This window comes from Cydia strobilella, chromosome 5 (assembly GCF_947568885.1).
Source record: "Cydia strobilella chromosome 5, ilCydStro3.1, whole genome shotgun sequence".
NCBI classification, from domain to species: Eukaryota; Metazoa; Arthropoda; class Insecta; order Lepidoptera; family Tortricidae; genus Cydia; species Cydia strobilella.
In genome coordinates this window covers 7,522,016-7,541,159 of record NC_086045.1, presented here as the reverse complement: position 1 = coordinate 7,541,159, position 19,144 = coordinate 7,522,016, and the positions used below count along the sequence as shown (strand labels likewise).

Sequence of the window (19,144 nt, the reverse complement as noted above, 5' to 3'; positions counted from 1 at the left end):
ATCGTACAACGTTTTACAGTACATATGGCCCTTTAAACTTTCGACATATGCACGAAAAGTGCTATTTGACGCACTAGTGCGAGAAAGTAGCACCATATGTACTGTAAAATTAATTACACCGGCGGTGTATATAATCGAGCATGCACTGTGTAACTGTAACGTTTATCCCGAGGCATTCCATTTTTACCTACAAATAGCGTTAACAGAGAGAATGGAATATTTAGATATTAAATACCGTCAAACGGGGTGAATAGGGATGGTTGGGGTGAATAGGGACAAAACTTAAAATGCGATTTACCTGACAATTTCTTCAAAATTACCCACACAAATTGTATCATTCGATTTAAAATAATAGTAAATTTTGTATGATACTATTTGTGTGGGTATTTTTGACGAAATTATCAGGTAAATCACATTTTATATTTTGTCCCAATTCACCCCAGCCATTTAATTGATGAAATATAATTTAAACACTTACTTTGACTTGATCCTGCTCTCCTGCGTACTCGATGCTTTGAAATATGGTCCATGTGTACCGTCTCCGTACCTCCATCCGCGCCAGGTACCGCCGGTACCACTGCTGGATTAAAATGGCCGCTTTCATGGCTAAAACAACAAATTAACTGCTCAAATAGATATGCCGTGAGAGCCACTCGCGTATTGTGCACTCGTGTGAATTCCCAATATTGAATTTGAATTTGAAAGTGAAATTTACTGAATTTACTGAATTTTAATTTCTAATTGCAATCTGGTATGCGCTATTAGTACAAAATCTCTCAATAATCATAATAGTTTGTGTGGTAAAAAATAATGAATAAATAAATGGACGTGGGTGGGACCCTAATGAGGAAATAGTTATTTGTGCAACAAGAGAGGAAAGTTGGATTTTCTTGCGAGTGTTTATTTTGAGTCCCGAGAAAGCGAAAGATTCTATAATTGAATCACGAGCGAAGCAAGTGATTCTAAGTCAGAATCTTGAGCGTAGCGAGGGACTCAAAAACACGAGATGTAAAATAACTTTGCTCTCGTGTTGCACACATAATTTTTCACCTCAGTAGTGAGAACATATTAAAGGTTAAAATGTATTTCGATTACACAGAATAATTCAGAGGAAAAAAAATTGTAATCAAAGTATGAAGTGGCAGTTCATGGCCTTCACTAAATTAAAAAGCTACTTTGTTTCACTCCCTGGAGTGAGGAAAGTCGCACTTTCCTCACTCCAGGGAGTGACGAAAGTAGGCTTGTACGAGCTGTTGAGGTGAAAAACGAATAAATTCTAACTATTTTAAAGCATTTTTGCTCAAGCTGAAACGGAGCCCTTCCTTTGGCTAAGTCATTAAAATTCATAAATAAATACAGAAAAAAAAGTGTTTTGTCTATATATTACAGGAAAACCTACCAAGAAGTCGAATGTGAGTCGACCTATATGTGGTACTGGTACTACATGCGCCAGGCCTCTTTAGTCGCGTCGCATTCCCGTCTAAAAATCAAACCAATCGATGCGAGTAGCGACCGCTTCGCGCCGCGCCGCTTCGAGTTTGCGTAACAATCGTCTACGTAGGACACTTCCATTGGTATTATTAGTTTGTTTCTTTCGCGCCGCATCGCGCTGCTTCGCGTTCGCTTACTCCCACATAGGACACTTTTAAAGGTACCTCAAAGGTTTGTTTCTTCCGCGCTGCACCGCGCCGCTTCGCGTGTTCGTCTCGTTCGCCTACGTAGGACGCCGCGTTAGGAGAACTGAGCAATGCGCTTTTGCTCACCGTATTAGAGACAGTATTCAATGGCACGTTAAATAAAATCAAATAGTTTCTCAGAAAAAGATAAATGAGACGTAAAATAAAATGTAAGGTAACGCAATGTTTACTTACTTCTTTCAGCCTTCGTCATACTGACGTCATCCCTTTTCCAGAACTTCAAGAAAGGCACAAGAGCTCTCACGTTGCATTGTCCGTCGAGGAGCCTCCGTCCCAACTTCTTAGGAACTTCTTGTTCAATCTCTGAGCTGCGGCAGGAGGACGAGTCGTCCCCGAGGGACCGGTTCCTCCTCCCCCCGCGGAAGCTCACGCACCCGCACCCCTCCGACAATGAGAACATCGTTGGGCTCTCGTCCTTCTTATATTTCTTATCTCTTCGTTTTCGGTTGCATCTCGGCGCTTTCTGGCGAGACTTGGGAATCTTGACCGGTGTTTTAACGGTGTAGGTGAAAGCCCGCTGGCATGACCCAGTCGTGAAGACTGGTTGAAATCTGCAAATAAATGAGACAATAAGTTTCAAAGCGGGCGACGGGTTTAATAAGTATTAAAGTTTTAACATTAATGTAAAGACTTTCAGAAAGGGTAGATAGCTGGTTTCACTCTTTGGCTTGCCTCAGCAAGCCTCCGATTTAATAGATTACAAGTTATAATTTAAGGCGTTTCCGGAGTGCCCCTAAGAGCATTTTCACATTGTCCGATCCGATATCGGATGGCGTTTAAAAGTAAAATGTGAGACATATGTGTCTTCCTGTATTAATTTAGTAGTAGTAGTAGTAGTAGTAAACTCTTTATTGTACAAATATACATATTCAAAATTACATGGTACAAATAATAAGATGTACAAAGGCGAACTTATCCCTTTGAGGGATCTCTTCCAGTTAACCTTTGAGTAGATGAGAGGAGAAAGTGAAAAGAGGGTGACAAATGTAGCAAAATGTACAACAAGGTACCAGAAAGATAAAGGATATAAATACATACAAAATTATTAGGATAAACATATAATATATTACACAAAAAGGAAGGAATTTAATATATAGCTAATACTAAAAAAACGATAGATGACGCAAAAAAGGCGGACTTGATGCCATTGCACGGTGGCTCGGCTTGTATGGAAAAGTGTCAAAAATCGATTCCTCTAAAAGTATCATAGATACACTCAAAATAAAAATACCAAATTTGTTGTTTTAAGGTCTAATTAAAAAACAGTATTAAATAGTTTTACTTTGTATAATTTATCATTAAAAATTACTGATAACAAAAAAATATGCGAAAAACCTACATACAATTTTAAGCGCTATAAAAATACAATTAAAAATAGTTCTACTAATTCTTCAACAATATATATATTAAAACAAATAGTTTGTATCAATCATCCTGTAAAAAATCTATACTTATTTAAAATTAAAACTTACATATTTACAGACATGCTTATATCGTTAGAAGTATTAGAACAAATTAAATTATTTACAGAAAATACTTTAATTTGTTTTTATTTTAAGTAGAAACACTACTATATAAATGAATGGCACAGGCACCTGCCGCGATAGCAGAGGACGCTGATTCGATTCTAGCCTGGGGCACTGGAGGCCTTGGTAATTTTTTCTTAGTATATGACATTTATTTCAGTTTATGCTTATATCGTACAAATTATGCGACGCCATAGAATATCCGGGGGCACGGCCGTGCCCAAGACCATAGATTAGTATATGTTATTAGACGAGACAAAGGGCAAAAGGCAGTGCCTATCTTTTCTCGGCACGTTTTGTCGTATTTTCGAACCCTCGTAGTTTCGGCTTGAATAATGCTAGAGAGCTGAAATTTTTAGTATACCATGTAAATGAAATGAAATGAAAAATGCTTTATTGCCACAAAAAAGTAGGTACAGAATATAAACTAACCTAATTTAAATAAACTATTCTAATAATATTAAATATACCTTATAAATCTTTAATATATATATTTTTCTAAATAATGTGGCAAACGGTTTTGGCGTCAGCATGATGCTGAAAATGCCGGCCCATATGGGTGACACTTCAGCGCTGTTTTTCAGCCAGAACCAGATTCCCTACGCACCTCCACAATTAATTAAATATGTACACCGCGTTTCACCATTAACTTATAGTAAATTAAATTAACTAAAAAAGAGGAAAAAATAGTCCTTACTTCTTAAACCGGATAATGTAATCATAATCACATCACATACTTATGCTAATATTTATCTTAGGTTCGCCGCTTCAGCCTGTTTGTTAAAAAATAATATTTTGCAAAGTTTTTTAAAGGTGAGCAAGCAACTTTTTAGCCTAATTGGAGGCGGTAAATTATTCCATATTTTTGAAGCGGCGTATCTAAAACATCCCTTGACTCCTGCAGATTTATATCTCGGGATTATAAACTTCTTCTTCATTGTATCTCTTTGAGGTCGACGAGTTTCATTTTTAAAGGATAATTTTTCGAATAGGTAAATAGGTATTTTAGTGTATGCTACTTTATGCGTCAGGCAAGCCATGTGAAGTTCCCTTCTAGATTCCATATTCAGAATTTTTCTTTCAACCAATATTGGGGAGATATGAGCTCTTTTTGGCACGTCAACACAAAACCGAACACATACGGACTGAACTCTGAACTCTTTGGATTGTTTTCTTGGTATATTGGTAAAACCTTGGTCCATAGACAGTGCCACAGTAGTTAAAAGGGGATAAAACCAAAAGTTCAGTGAGAATTATCCTTATTTTGTAAGAGAGATATTTCCTTATATTGTAAAGGACTTTTAATTTAAAAAACGCGTTCCTTATCTTCATGTTTATATGATCGACGTATCGCTGTTGTTCATCCATGATCAAACCTAGATTGCGAGCCTTAGTTACCCTCTCAATAACATCATTATTTATTTTTAGGCGCAGGCTTTGGTTAGCTACATATTCAACCTGTTTTTGGGTACCCATTATCATATATTTTGTTTTAGCCGAGTTCAAAACAAGATTATTTTTTTGCGACCATTCCGGCACAGCTTTCAGATCATTGTTGATTTCGCTTAAAGCCTGTTCAGCATTTTTGGCATAGAATGATTTATAGACTTGAGTATCATCTGCGTATAGGTGGACTTTAGTATACTTTGTAACTTTTATCATATCCGCCGTAAATATAATGAACAAAAGCGGGCTGAGTATCGATCCCTGCGGGACCCCTCTGTTTAGACTCAGTATTTGTGAAGCTGTTTGATTTCCTTTTTTATCTTCAGATAATACTTGTTGTCTTCTTCCTATGAGGAATGATCTGAACCATTTTTGAGCATTAGTTGATACGCCATAATAAGACAGCTTTGCAAGGAGCAACTCTGGGTTTACAACATGTCCTAAGTAGACTCATCAAAAACACCAAGTTTTATGAGGCTACCTATTATACTTAAAATTTTATAGATACCTTAATTTTTACTGTCCGAACCATATGAAATTCGTGTCATAGAAAATACAGACCACTTCCTGAAGTCTTAGAAGGCTGAAATTTGGCATGTAGGGATGGGTCTGTATGCAGACACATATGGTGACCAGGAATCTGTAATTTTTGCCCTGCAACCCCTTAAAATGGGGGTACCTAAAAATACCTCTAAACCTGAAAACAGCAACGAAACGGCCATGCCGTACTGTTTCTCCAAGATGTTGGCTTTATACAGTTAGAGCTTATAAAGACAGAGTAAAAGCCTTGGTACCTACTACGGGATCCGATAGCTTTTTAGTGTAAAAGCTTTATGCGTCTAGTCTTGGCAACACTTTACATGAAATGTTTTTGGTGGGATATAATAGTACTAGGTACAGAAGATTCACTCCCTAACAAAACGCGTCTACTACGCACAAGGCGGCGAAAGCGCGTGCAGGCGTGCATTTCGAGGCGGTGCGCGGCAATTACTATGGAAAAACCTCAAAATTGAGGCGGCCGCAGGTACTTGTAGCGACGCGAAGAAATTGCGGAGTGAGACACGCCTGGCGACGCAAAATATTTCACGTCACGTGTCAGTCACCTTAAAAAAATAACTAGATCAATTAATACTTAAAATTATTCAAAAAGTAATTTTAAACATCTAACAAACTAAGCACAAATTGTGATAACGATCGTTTTTAGGGTTCCGTATCCAAAGGATAAAAACGGGGCCCTATTACTAAGACTCCGCTGTCTGTCTGTCTGTCCATCTGTCACCAGGCTGTATCAAGATATTAGATATCAAATTTAAAAAAAAAAACCTGCGTGTTGTATTTCCATTATTGGATGATTAACTCCCTTCGCTACCTTTTGCTTGTTACTATGGTTAGCAATTACATATTTGCGAGATATGATCTCTTTTTCCAATATCTTCAGTTTTTTGCATAAATCATATATGCATTTTTAAAGATTTCCAACATTGATGTTTTCAGCGTCGTCTGGCAACAGTTGTAGAAGTGATTGGAGAATCTGACCTAGAAATTCAGAACAAATAATACCATAATTCAAATATAAACATTTTCGAAAACGTGCAGTGAAAAAAAGTACCTAAAAAGAAAAAAATCGTTAGAAAGTATAATTTAAGATTGGTAAAAACACAACTAAATTTCGTAGCGGGTGCTACGAAATTCGTAGAGGCTTAAAACCTTCAGTAAGGCACGACAAGGCAAACAAAATACGATGATCCCATAACTACGCTTTATGGGCAATACGACGTATATAAAGTCATTGGCCCCATGTGGCCCCGTACTTTTAAAAGCTACCGTGAATGCTCTTAGTAGTAAATAACTTGGTAACATTAAGAGGTCACGTAGACTACGTAGATTCTGTTGCTAAATAAATAATTGGTACTTGCTTAAAATAAATAAAAGCTGTAATGGCATTAAAATACTACTCAATACGGAATAATTTGATGCTCCGCTTTAGTTGCCAAAATATTAATTTTAGTACCTATTTCTATTTTTTTTTAAGCTACCGAAATCCAATTAATTAGTTGACCGGTTAAATACGTGCCATAAAAATGCATATGAAAAATAAATTTTTGGAACAGTTAATTATTGATCGAAAGTAAATTACTCTGCGTTTCCTTTAATCCGATTTACTTCGTTTAAAACCACAATTTTGTCCCTTAACTTCCTAACTTTTAAAGTACCTAGGTAATTCTTAAAATGCAAAATAAATCCGGCCAAAATCTTAATTCCTCAATCTTGAAACTTCTTCCTTTGAACACAAATTAAATTACTGTGGCGTAATTTTTCTTTGTTTTTAGGGTTCCGTACCAAAAAGGTACAAAAGGAACGGTTATGGTGCGACTCTGTCCGTCTGTCTGTCTGTCACATCGCTAAATATCTCGAGAACTAACGATTTAAAATTTGGAATAGCCATGAACAGCGCTAACCCAGACACATTGAAAGTGTTATATTTTTATTTTATATTTATTAAATATAAAAATGCCCCATCTGAAGAGGAGGCAAAATTTTAAAGTAGAGTTACTAGGTCGAGTGTGGTATCATTTGAAAGAGCTCAAATTTAACATTTCAAAACTTTTTTTTTCATACTGAAAAAAAAAACTGATTTATGAAGGAAAATGTAATAAGAAATACCATTCCCCCCACTTGTCTCCGAAGTTTACCAATGGAAAATCATGATTTTTTTACGTCAAATTAACATTATTATACATATTACAGGAAAAATATAATCACGCCTCTATCTTGAAAACTTTTTTTAAATAATTGAAGCACTTTTCCTAATTTTATTTGCAATTTTGCCACCTTTACGAGTTCTTATTATACTTGAAATTTATATGAGATTACAATTAAAACACCTTCTTTTAAATAAAAATAAAAATTGTTGAAATCGGTTCACTTGGTAAAGAATTATCCCTGAAAAACCAACATACGTACTACTGGTCGCGCAAATTAGTTAGCCGATAGATGGCACTGTACATAATTATGCTATACCTTCTGGTCAACAGTTTGTTTTTATAGTTACATGAGATAATTATTGAAAGTTTGTACGGAACCCTCGGTGCGCGAGTTAAACGAACTCGCACTTGACCGGTTTTTATAGCTTGTTATGCTGATGACCGCCATAACGAAACTTGTCCATTTTAGCTTTTTGCATTTTGAACACTTGGCAGAATGTTATAGACGGTCATGAGGTCTCTAGTCACTATCACCCATAGTCACCTTACCCTAGTCACCAAAAGATCAACAACCTCGGCTGTTTGTGAACTTATTAAAATAGTATCACAAAGTAGAAATGATAAAATCCCTGTTACTGGCATTTTTATGGACATGACAAAAGCCTTTGACAGGGTATGTCACAACAGACTTTTGAATAAATTATACCACAACGGCATTAGAGGTAACTGTTTAAACTGGTTTAAAACCTATCTCAACAATAGACAGCAAAGCACTGAAGTAATGGCTTATTCCGAGAACACAAAAACTTTTGAAACCTACAGATCTTCATACAGGATAGTTAAAGCTGGTGTCCCTCAGGGCAGTTTACTTGGACCATTATTATTCCTCCTCTATATCAACGATTTGCCAAAAGTTACCATAAATCACAAAATTCTTCTGTTTGCTGATGATTGTTCAATAATAGTAAGAAATGTTAATACCGCACAGTATAAAGAAGATCTAAATAAAGTATTTACAGATGTTAACAAATGGCTAGAAATAAACAAACTTCAAGTTAACCTAAATAAAACTAAATGCATGGAATTTTACGCTAAACAGAGAAAACAAAATGAAATTAGTATAAAGTACAAGGATACAGAAATAGAATATGTTAACTCCATAAAATTTTTAGGTATAATGATAGATTCTAACTCTAATTGGCTTAACCACTCAGAACACGTACTGTCAAAATTAAGTAGGTTTGCCTATGCTATAAAACGACTTAGAGAAGTATCAACAGAAAATACAGCCCTTCTAGCTTTCCACGCTTATGTCATGTCAAATCTACGCTATGGTATTATTTTATGGGGTAATGTTGGGAATAAAGACCAAGTCTTTAGATTACAGAAAAGATGCCTCCGCGCTATATATGGTCTTAATCAAACTGAGTCATGTCGTACACTATTTCTCGAGAATAAAATACTAACTTTTCCAGCCCTTTACATATTTTTAGTCAGTCTGTTTGTAAAAAATAACCCAATTATGTTTGAAAGTAGAAATCCAAGACCACGTCTTCAGTCAAAATATGGTTATGATATTGGATATCCTACATCCACTTCGGCATTTTTTTTCAAAGAGTGTTATGGTTATGTGTCCAAAAATATATAATAAATTACCAATCCACCTAAAGAAGTTGATGCCTATGGAGTTCAAAAGAAAACTTTTTCAATGGCTTGTGGAGAAATGTTTTTACAGCATCTCCGATTTTTTAACAGAATAATATAAAACGCTATGTTAACCAATTTTGTAATGTGTAGCTTAAGCTAATATCTATACATATAATAAAGCGGAAGAGGGTCGAAAGTCTGTACATGGAAGATATTCGAAAAAAATTTGGCTGGGGATACTTAGAATCGATAACAGAACACATTCCAACAGTTTTTAGAATTTTTGTCTGTTTATCTGTTTGTCTGTTTATCTGTTTATCTGTTTATCTGTTTATCTGTTTATCTGTTTATCTGTTTGTCTGTTTATTTGACCGCGCTACAAATGAAAACGGCTGAACGGATTTTGATGCAAACTTTACTAATTTGTCCAAAAAATCCACGTCCAGGTTATAGGCTATAAAAATTTGAGAAATTTTACCCCTAAGGGGGTTAAAAAAGGGATGAAAGTTTGTATGGAGTTCAAGATTTATTTTAAGCTAGCAATTTGAAACTTCGTAACAAGATATATTATTGAAATACAAGAAAACTAATTTCAGCGTTTTTGAAGGAGGTGAAATAGAGGTTGAAACTTTGTATGGAGTTCATTTTTTTTGAGTGCGTTACTTGAAACTTTGTATAATGGGCATATTATTATAATACAGGAAAAGTAATTTTAGCGTTTTCAAGAATTCGTCCCCTAACAGGGTTAAAAGGGGGTTGAAAGTTTGAATCCATTACAAATGCTTTGAAACTTCTTAGAAATGTATAATAGACGATTACAAAAAAACTAATTTTGACGTTTTTGGAAATTTAACCCCTCAGGGGGTTGAAAAGGGGATGAAAGTTTGTCTTGGGGTGCAAATTTTATTTTAAGCCAGGAACTTAAAACTTTGCAAAACTTTAATTATATTAAAAAGCAAGTTTTTTTTTTCAGCGTTTTTAAAAATTCATCCCCCATGGAAAAAGGGGTTAAAAACTTTATCTTGATAACTATATCATTTTAGCTACTAGGCCAAGTTAGGTATCGTTTTTGTATAAATCGGGTATGCCGAATTCATTTATGATATCAAAATGACACCATTCCCGAGTGAAAACACAAAAAATATGAAAAAAACTTTTTTTAATTTCTCTTTACGCTTAAACCGCTAAACCGATTTAGATAAAATTTGGTATAGAAATAGTTTGAATCCCGTGGAAGAACATAGGGTAGTTTTTATCCAAAAAATGGAGACTGCGTTTGCATGGAGAAGCGGCCGTGCCCTTTCCTCTTAATAATGGTCACGAAGGTGGGTACTTTAAAAAAAAACATTTTTCAGTAAATGTCAAACGATTTGGGACTTATACGCGTTACCATGCCTTCCCGAAAAAAATCGAATCTTTCGCGAAAGTCTCGCAATGCATTGCGGCCACAAGCGGCACGGTCACAGGAGTCTAAGAAAAACCACGGTGAGAGACTCAGTGGCGCTCTAGCCAGGCAGGTCGCTTCGCTTTCGGCTGAAACGGCAAGCCAGCGCGAGTCTCGATTGTGATCCCAAATACATCGTACGCAATACATATGTAGGCGCAGATCCTGACGGAGTGTGGCGCCGGAGAAGCCGTGTTCATCCTGCGTATCCTCCTCATTCCGAGCAACTTTCCGTTCCGCTTTAAGCGCCTACAGGTCCCCGTGAGCGTCTGCTTCGCTATGACTATCAACAAGTCGTAGGGGCAGACGCTACGCAGTTGCATTTCCCACTCCGAAAACAAAAAAAAAGGGGCAGACACTGCCCGCCGCCGGCGTCATGCTTAGACTGATTTCACTGGAGGACCGATTTGGATGACATGATTTTGATGGGAACACCCAAATATTCCGAAATACGTTTTTCCGATTTTTATAACCACGACTTTCATAATCCCGATTATTTATAAGTCCGAAATATCAAAATTACGATTTTTAAAAACACGATGGAATAAAATCACGAATGTGCTATTTCCGAAAATTTTAAATCCGATTGTCACTTGACAGAAAGCTTAAAGTTCCGATTTTACACTTTTCCGAAAATATTTTTTTTCCGAATTCCTAAATTCCGAAAAATCATTGTCCGATCGGAAATAAAATAATTCGGTATTCAGAAATTCGGTTTTTTACAAGATTGGAAAAATGAAGTCCGTGATATTCAAATGAAGACTCACGTTTTAGTAATTATTACGGGTACCTGTCGTGCCGCGTCATGTTAAATTCGGCATAAAATATTTTTGGCATAAAAATTCGGCATAAATAAATTAGACAGAACTGCGAACCCGAACTGTTGCTAGAAGTGGGTTAGGTTAGGTTAGAACTGCGACCCCCAAGAAAACGAACTGTTGCCAGAAGTGGGTTAGGTTAGGTTAGAATTGCGACCCCCAAGAAAACGAACTGTTGCCAGAAAAGTGGGTTAGGTTAGGTTAGAACTGCGACCCCCAAGAAAACGAACTGTTGCCAAAAAAGTGGAAATTAAAAAATTGGGATATTTAAAATAGGAATCACGTTAATTCGAAATAAGGGCAATTCCGAATTCGTGATTTTGAAAATCGTAAATGTTAAATTCGGTGTTTGCCACCATCGGAATTGTTATAGTCGGAATTATGTAGTTCGGAATTTACTAAATTCGGCTTTTTGGGTTTTCGGAAATATAAATCTTCGTGATTTTCATCATTCGTAATTATGACAATCGGAATTTTGATGGGTCGAGCATTTAAAAATCGGAATGATAAAATTCGACATTCTAAAATTCGGAATAATTTTTTTTTTTGGAAATATGTAGTGTACCCGATTTGGATAGGTACAGTCAAGGACGTAAAAATACAAAAATGGTACTGTATCGTTCGATATACACCTACTACTCTATGCCGTTTAAATCACGTCAAAAATTTGAATAAGGGTAAAAAAAAAAAAACATTTTGGAGTGTAATTTTATTTAGTGGTAGCAAAGAGGATGTAATATTATAGAGCGGTACTGTCATAGTAAATTTTGTAACCACACTAAATTCACTGCCATCTATCGACACACTTTAAAACTAAAAATGAAGATTTATAAAAATACGATAAAATGTATTTAAATATGGATAAATGTTTTTTATTTTATTTGCATTAATTATTTTTATTATTTTGACCCATGTTCTTTCACTGATATGCGTTAAAATTGTTAAATAATAACAAACGAAACCGTTAACGCCCTCTATACGAGAGTAGGCAAAAGGTAGTGGCGACATCTGATCGAGAATCAAATTTTCGTGATTTTCGAGGCACGTTTTTTCCTTAGACTGTATCCATCTATTACGGAGTTATATTTATCTTTGGTGGTAGGTACCTAATTGTAAAATATTTTATCTGGACTACAGTCCTCTAGCGTATCCATTTGTCAACTTTACTTTAAGTTCCGTCTTCAGGGGACAGGGAGATAAATTAGGGGTGAATTAGCCGCTTACTGACACAGACCGAATTCCACGCAGGCGAAGCCGCGGGCACAGCTAGTATTTACATAAATGATCTCATTTAGAATTAAGTTTCCATATTGTACGCCTCTCTGAGGCAGGACATGAAGACTATTGTACATTAGAATAACATCTCTGTAACTTATGACCAACAATAAATATTTTGATTGATTGATTGATTGAAAATTAGTTCGTTGTTGTTGATGATATTAAGCACCAAGTTCGACTAAAGACCAAGTGTGTAGGTAGATATGACGCCGAAAATGAACTGAGACAGTTCCGATTTTAGGGTCAATGGAATGAATTGTCCTATTTTGTCATCATCATCATATCAGCCGAAAGACGACCACTGCTGGACATAGGCCTCCCCCAGGGATCTTCACAACGACCGGTCTTGAGCTCCCCGCGACCTTAACCAGATCGTCGGACCATCTTGCTGTGGGTCTTTTCCTGCTGCGTTTTCCGGTTCGCGGTCGCCACTCAAGAACCTTCCTGCTCCAACAGCCATCGGTCCTACGAGCGGGTGGGTGTCCCGCCCACTGCCATTTTAGTCTGGCCACTCTCTGAGCTGTGTTGACAACCTTGGTTCTCTTCCGGATCTCCTCATTCCTCATTCGATCTCGCAGAGAAACCCCGAGCATAGCTCGCTCCATAGCCCTTTGAGTCACTTTTTTATGAGACCCATTGTGAGCGACCACGTCTCGGTACCGTAAGTCATTACTGGAAACACACACTGTTGCCAGTGATGACTATTTTGTATTTTCACGCAAATACTCTTTTGATAATAGTGGGAGTTAAAAGTTTTTAAAGTCTTTAAGTCAAACAATTACGTCGACGATGTTCCGGCGTAGCGTAGTTTAGTCGCTGAGAGATAATATAAAATCTGACTTTAGCTCGAGGTCAAAGGAGCCTAAATACAATCAAATAAACGCCATCATACTTTATTACTGCGATAGTGCTTCTGTAACTTGATAATTTGATAAAGGACGAATAAAAGCTAAGAAGAGATATCAAATGATAAAACAAAAGTCTTTTAACTTCAATACCATAGTATCTGTGTGGATGGCTTCACTTTGTCGGAATGAAAAAAAGGCTTCGTCAGTATCGAGTTTTATGAATATTAATGTGTATTTAAAATCAAAACACAAGTTATTTTTAAAAGTCACTGAACAAATGTTGGTCAGTATGAGGAGTACAGCCTACAGTTTAATTTATTGCTCGTATTACAGGCCACATCCGGTATAATGCTGTAACTTAGATTCCACAGTTTTTATAGATTAAAGTCGCTAAATATTTTATGACAATGCAATGCCTAACATCCTAACGATATTTTTCTTCGAATCTTTTGAACGATTGCCATCTGAGAGAAACTGTATTATACGATTTTACGCTGTCGCACAAGTTTCCAGGGAACTATAAGTTACTTTGCCTGCGGTCCCAGGTGTGTGCTGTAACCATAAAGCTGGCATCGAGGAGTATGATTTAGAATTTCTACGTACAGTCGCCATCAGATATATCGGAGCGGCCAAGGTGCTCAGAAATATCTGAACACGCACTCTAACGCCTTGACAATAGAGGCGTGTTCAGATATTTGTGAGCACCTTGGCCACTCCGATATATCTGATGTCGACTGTACGTACCTACACCTGTTATAGTATAAAGCAAGAGGAGTAGAGAAATATACTTTTAGGGCCACTTGCACCATTCACTAACCCGGGGTGAACCTGGAGTTACCATGGTTCAATTCAATTCAATTTAATACTTTATTCATAAAATACAATTTTACAAGTCAGGTTAAATACTTAGTGCTAAGTCTTATAATTATTTTGTTATTTACATAGTTGCAATACAAGCGGTATTCTCTTTATATCTCCTTTTTTTAAAGTTGTCACATAGAAATGGTATGTCATTCTATATTATTCAGACTACCATGGACTTGTAAGCTATGACGCTATGGGTTATGACGCTTATAATTAATTTTCATCACACTCGCTCAGTAAATGTGGAATTGCACGCAGGGTTAGCGGGAACTATAGTAAAAGCGTTTTCCCTAGGGAGTTATGAAGTTTCTAGTATTATAATTGACAGTTTCTTGTCTTTATACTTCATTTTTGTATGGCAAGTGTGATGAAAAACATTGTGTTTAACTAGGGGCGTAATATTATTGCAAACTCAAGTCTATAAATCGCTCCGGCAAGCCGTTGCGATTTAACTACTCTCGTTTGCAATATTCAACTTACGCCCCATGTTGCACAATGTACTATTAAAATACATCCAGACGTTTCGAACCCTTTACAGCGCCGTGGTTAACGAGAGACTGACGACCTCTGTGAAAATTACTAGGTACAAAACTACCCACATACCTACAATGAACGAAAAACACAAAAAAATTTTAAGGCTGGTTATACATGCGACAAAGGGTCATAAAGTTAGGTATAGATAACTCTCTAGTTAATTATAGACACGTTTTAACATATATAGTTTTATTTCATGAATAAATACTAAATAGGTATTGATCGCAGATATTGGATTTACAATGTCCCTAAAGAAAGAGATACATTTCCTCGTAGAGCTGTAAGCCGCCTGTAAGCTACCTATGTGTTACTTGAAAAATTACAACATAAAACCTACTCATCACTTCTGGACTTCTTTAGATTGTCATCTTTTATTCCCGTTCTCTTATATTCCCTTTATTACCCATGTCACTATTTGATTATTCCGGTCAGGCGTCGGGATTTCTTGCCGACTACGAAAAGGGAATTTCCGGGTCACAAGGTACGCGTTATTCGTCTGACATAAAATACAACGTAACTTTAAAGGAAAGGTCAAGTGCGACTAAAAGTCGCACTATAAAGGTTTCGTATTAGTATTCTCTTCTAAATATAGTTCATTTAAAATACACAATAGACAAGGGTGCAGTTCAAAATGTGAGACCATCGCTAAGTGGTACAGGTCAATACTAGAGAGCGGGCAAGCCGCCGGTGGCCGCGTCGCAGTTGTAAGCTCAATGAGCATACACTGCCGCTAGTTCACCGTCAGTTGTTACCGAGTGTGCACGAATGCTAACGTAGCGTCTTACGTAGGCGAACGACGCGCGAACGCGAAGCGAAGCGGCGCGATGCGGCTAAAATCAATCCTTTGATACCGATAGAAGTGTCCTACGTAAGCGATCTCGTTGCGAACGCGACGAGGGACGAAGCGGCGCGATTTGCACGCGAACGTCGGGCGGTGCGGAAGAAACAAACCGTTCTTATATACTATGTGTGTTCTACGTGAGCGACGTTGACGCGATGGCAAACCGGCGCGGCGCGGCGCGAAGCGGGCGCGATCAATCCATTTGATTTTTAGACGCGAATACGACGCGGCTAGAAGCGTGGCGCATGTAAAATACCGGATTTGATTAGTCGACTCACATTTGATTTTTTATGGGTTTTACTGTAATCTTTAGGGAAAAAATAAAAAATATTTAAATGCACGGAAATTGGCATTAATGACTTAAGCGCCAATAACGTGTATGGCACTTACGACTATTGTGAGTTCGCTGTGATAATTACTCGAAAAAGTAATTATTTATTATTATTACATTTTTAGGCTAATGGCGAGGTTTACAGCTCACAGAGCTAGGGTTGCCACCCATACTATAATATATAGTATCGTACTATATTTTAGTCACTTGTGTACTATATATTATACAAAAACAATATAGTACGAAAAATACTATATTTTCGTCACTCAAGAATGGGGTATACAAATGTCACCGATATCGCATCGTATGCGACTTAGTTAATTCGCCTCAAATCGGCCCTATTTTTTTTTCAAATTTCCCAGTAGATACTATATTTTTTCAATATTTTGACAAAAATACTATATGTGTATAGAAAAAAGGTGGCAACCCTACACAGAGCCCCTAGTTTCGTTTATTTAAAGAGCATTAGTTAGCGAAGGTCTCCGTTTCCGATTGTCCAAATGTTCTCCTCTGCAGGTCATTTTCGTAAAAAAATTGTGAGCCGGTTTGGTAGTTAGATATTTTTTTTGCCGTTTCCTATTTATTTCAATGTTCAAAATGGTGGGAATTGAAATAAAGGACTTAAGTGCCTGTAACGTCAATGGCACTTAAGACTATTGTGAGTTCGATGTGATAATTTAATGACATCCGCCGGAAGACTGGCTACACGCTGAGGGTGCACCAGCTACAGTCACGTCACTACTGTGCACTTCAGTTCATTTGTAGTGCGCGTGCCGCGGTCGCTGCAGGACACCATCGCTAGCGCGGACTTCTGGCCGAAGGGTGTGGTGTTTCGGCGGTTCCGGGGCAACCTGCCGAATCCTACAGCAAGTCAGACGACACATGAACGGAGCCACGCTGTGATGTCGTCGCCAAAATCTACTTAATTGTATTTTGTTATTATTTGTGTTTTCTCGTATCTTTGTATTTTTATTTGCTTTGTAGTTCGCAGTGCCTTAGTAGTAATACTGTAATGCCGTGTAACTCATTTTAATAATAAAATAATAATCATAATAATGTTCTACATGACATTAAAGCTCTCCAAGGGGCCTCTACGTGTTGGATCGATCCCCACGCAAGCCTATCAAAAGACCGGGATTTATAGGCCCGTGAAATCTGAGGAGATACAAATTATAATAATTACAACTAATTAAAGATTTATTATTTTTACATTTTTGACCTTATGAAGGAATTATCGCGAGGTCTACAGAAGCTCACAGAGCCACTAGTTATTTATTTTATTTTTATTTTAAAATTCACGACAATAGCACACAATACAAAAATCTGTACCTATTAAATAAGAAAAAGGTCCATATCTTTCTAGCATCAAACCCGTGCACGTGTATTATATGTAGACGCGCCCACTTCGGACAGTTCGGACAAGGCCATCGCATCGCGCTGCGCCGCGTCGCTCGCCGCTTCACGTTCGCGTGAAGAACGGTCACCTAGGACACTTTCATACGTATCAACGGTTTGTTTCTTCCTCGCCGTGACGCGCCGCTTCGCGTTCGCGGTAAAGGCGCTGCTACTAGGTGCCGTTTTTGACCAAAAACTGTTACTTTCTAGAGCCTATTTCTTCTAAATGGATCAATAAAAAAATTATGAAAAAAATATAGATGAATCTTCATTCTATGTACAACAATTGTAACATTCGACTTTTTTCGACAGGCGATTTTGCGGCTAAATTTGCTTATGTCTACTAAACGGCTTAATCGATTAAAATTATTATTAAACTAACAAATGTTTTAACATGTTCTATAAATACAACATAGCTTTTCCTAATCAATCTTCGTTCATTTGTTCGTCGATTTCCATCTTTATCACTTGCATATTTCAGCGTGATGGATGGGCGAATGACTTGTGCTTTGTGTGGGGGTAATGAACTTGCGACAGGCGAACCCAATACAAATCGGCCGGCATGTCCGATCTCCTTATATTCATATATCTATGACACATCCTTTGAAAAAAATATCAATCAGGTGCTTTGGTATTTTACTTTGTTTAATAATTAGGAACAGTTTAAAAAGTCAAAAAACCCCAGAAAACCATAAAACTTTTTTGTTTACTTGCGCGTTTTTTGGCTGCGGCAATCTCATTTGTCATATTAACATGAATATTTGGACATATACGGGTATGTGTGTTCCTGTTCCTGGTAAGAGTTTGAGTAATAAGAAAGGTCGTAAGGAAGATCAGCACTGGAAGTCGCCAGCAACATGCTGAGGTGAGACCATTTCGTGGCACTTTTTCTTATTTATGTTTCTCTGTTTTGTGTAATTTTCTATTTGTGTGGGCTAACGAGTAAATTATTTCTATTCTATTCTAATAGCAAAGTTTGTAATGCAATGGTTTTGGTCTATATCTACTGTACACAGCGCGAGTGGTCTGAATTGGTATATATAATTATATATTTAGGTAGGTCCTGTTACCCAAAGGTTGTCTGGAAGAGATCGCTTTATAGCGATAAGACCGCCTGTTGTTACCTAATCTTAAGCTTGTATTTCGCTGTCTGTGTATTTTTTAACTCTATGGTGCACAATAATAGTTATTTACGATACAAGTGCGGAAAATAGGAAATTCGAAACGAGTGGCGATAAATTAAAACACGACCGCAGGGAGTGTTTTAAATCGACACGAGTTGCGAATTACCTATTCGCACGTGTGTCGTACAACGTTTTAATTTTAATTTTTAAACGTTTAAAATTTCGACATATGCACGAAAAGTGCTCTTTTCCGCACTAGTGCGAAAAAGTAGCACCATATGTACTGTAATAGTTATTTGTTATACAAGGGTGCAAAGTTGTATTTTACCCGCGAGTGTGGAATTGAAACACGAGCAAGCGAAAGGATTCTATAATTGAACCACGAGCGAAGCGAGTGGTTCTAAAATAGAATCCTGAGCGTAGTAAGTGTTTCAACACACGAGAAGTAAAATACATTTGCACCCGTGTGTAACACAAAACTTTTCACCTCACTATAGCGAGGAAAGTGCAACATCCACAGGCGTTAGATCATCTTCATCACTGATATCACTAATTAATTTTTTTACGATATTATAACAAAAAAACTCTGGAAATTATGTATTTTTACGTGAGAAGTTTTTAAGTAAAAATTTTTTTGACAATGTTG

General features: G+C 37.0%; 1 protein-coding gene and 1 long non-coding RNA gene across 3 annotated transcripts in view; one reads left to right on the top strand and one right to left on the bottom strand.

Moving 5' to 3' along the window:
• LOC134741408 (serine/threonine-protein phosphatase rdgC) overlaps positions 1-19,144 on the bottom strand; it is a 152,668-nt gene that overhangs the window by 76,896 nt on the left and 56,628 nt on the right. For both annotated transcript variants that reach the window (XM_063674178.1, XM_063674179.1), the window contains exons 2-3: positions 1,872-2,248; positions 479-606 (exon numbers count right to left, since the gene is read on the bottom strand). In XM_063674178.1, coding sequence (XP_063530248.1) covers positions 479-606; positions 1,872-2,097 — 354 coding nt within the window. In that variant the 5' untranslated portion in view covers positions 2,098-2,248. The remainder of the gene's footprint in view (positions 1-478; positions 607-1,871; positions 2,249-19,144) is intronic.
• The window catches only part of LOC134741418 (uncharacterized), a 233,174-nt gene that overhangs the window by 176,617 nt on the left and 37,413 nt on the right, over positions 1-19,144 (top strand). The gene's annotated exons all lie outside the window — the stretch shown is intronic.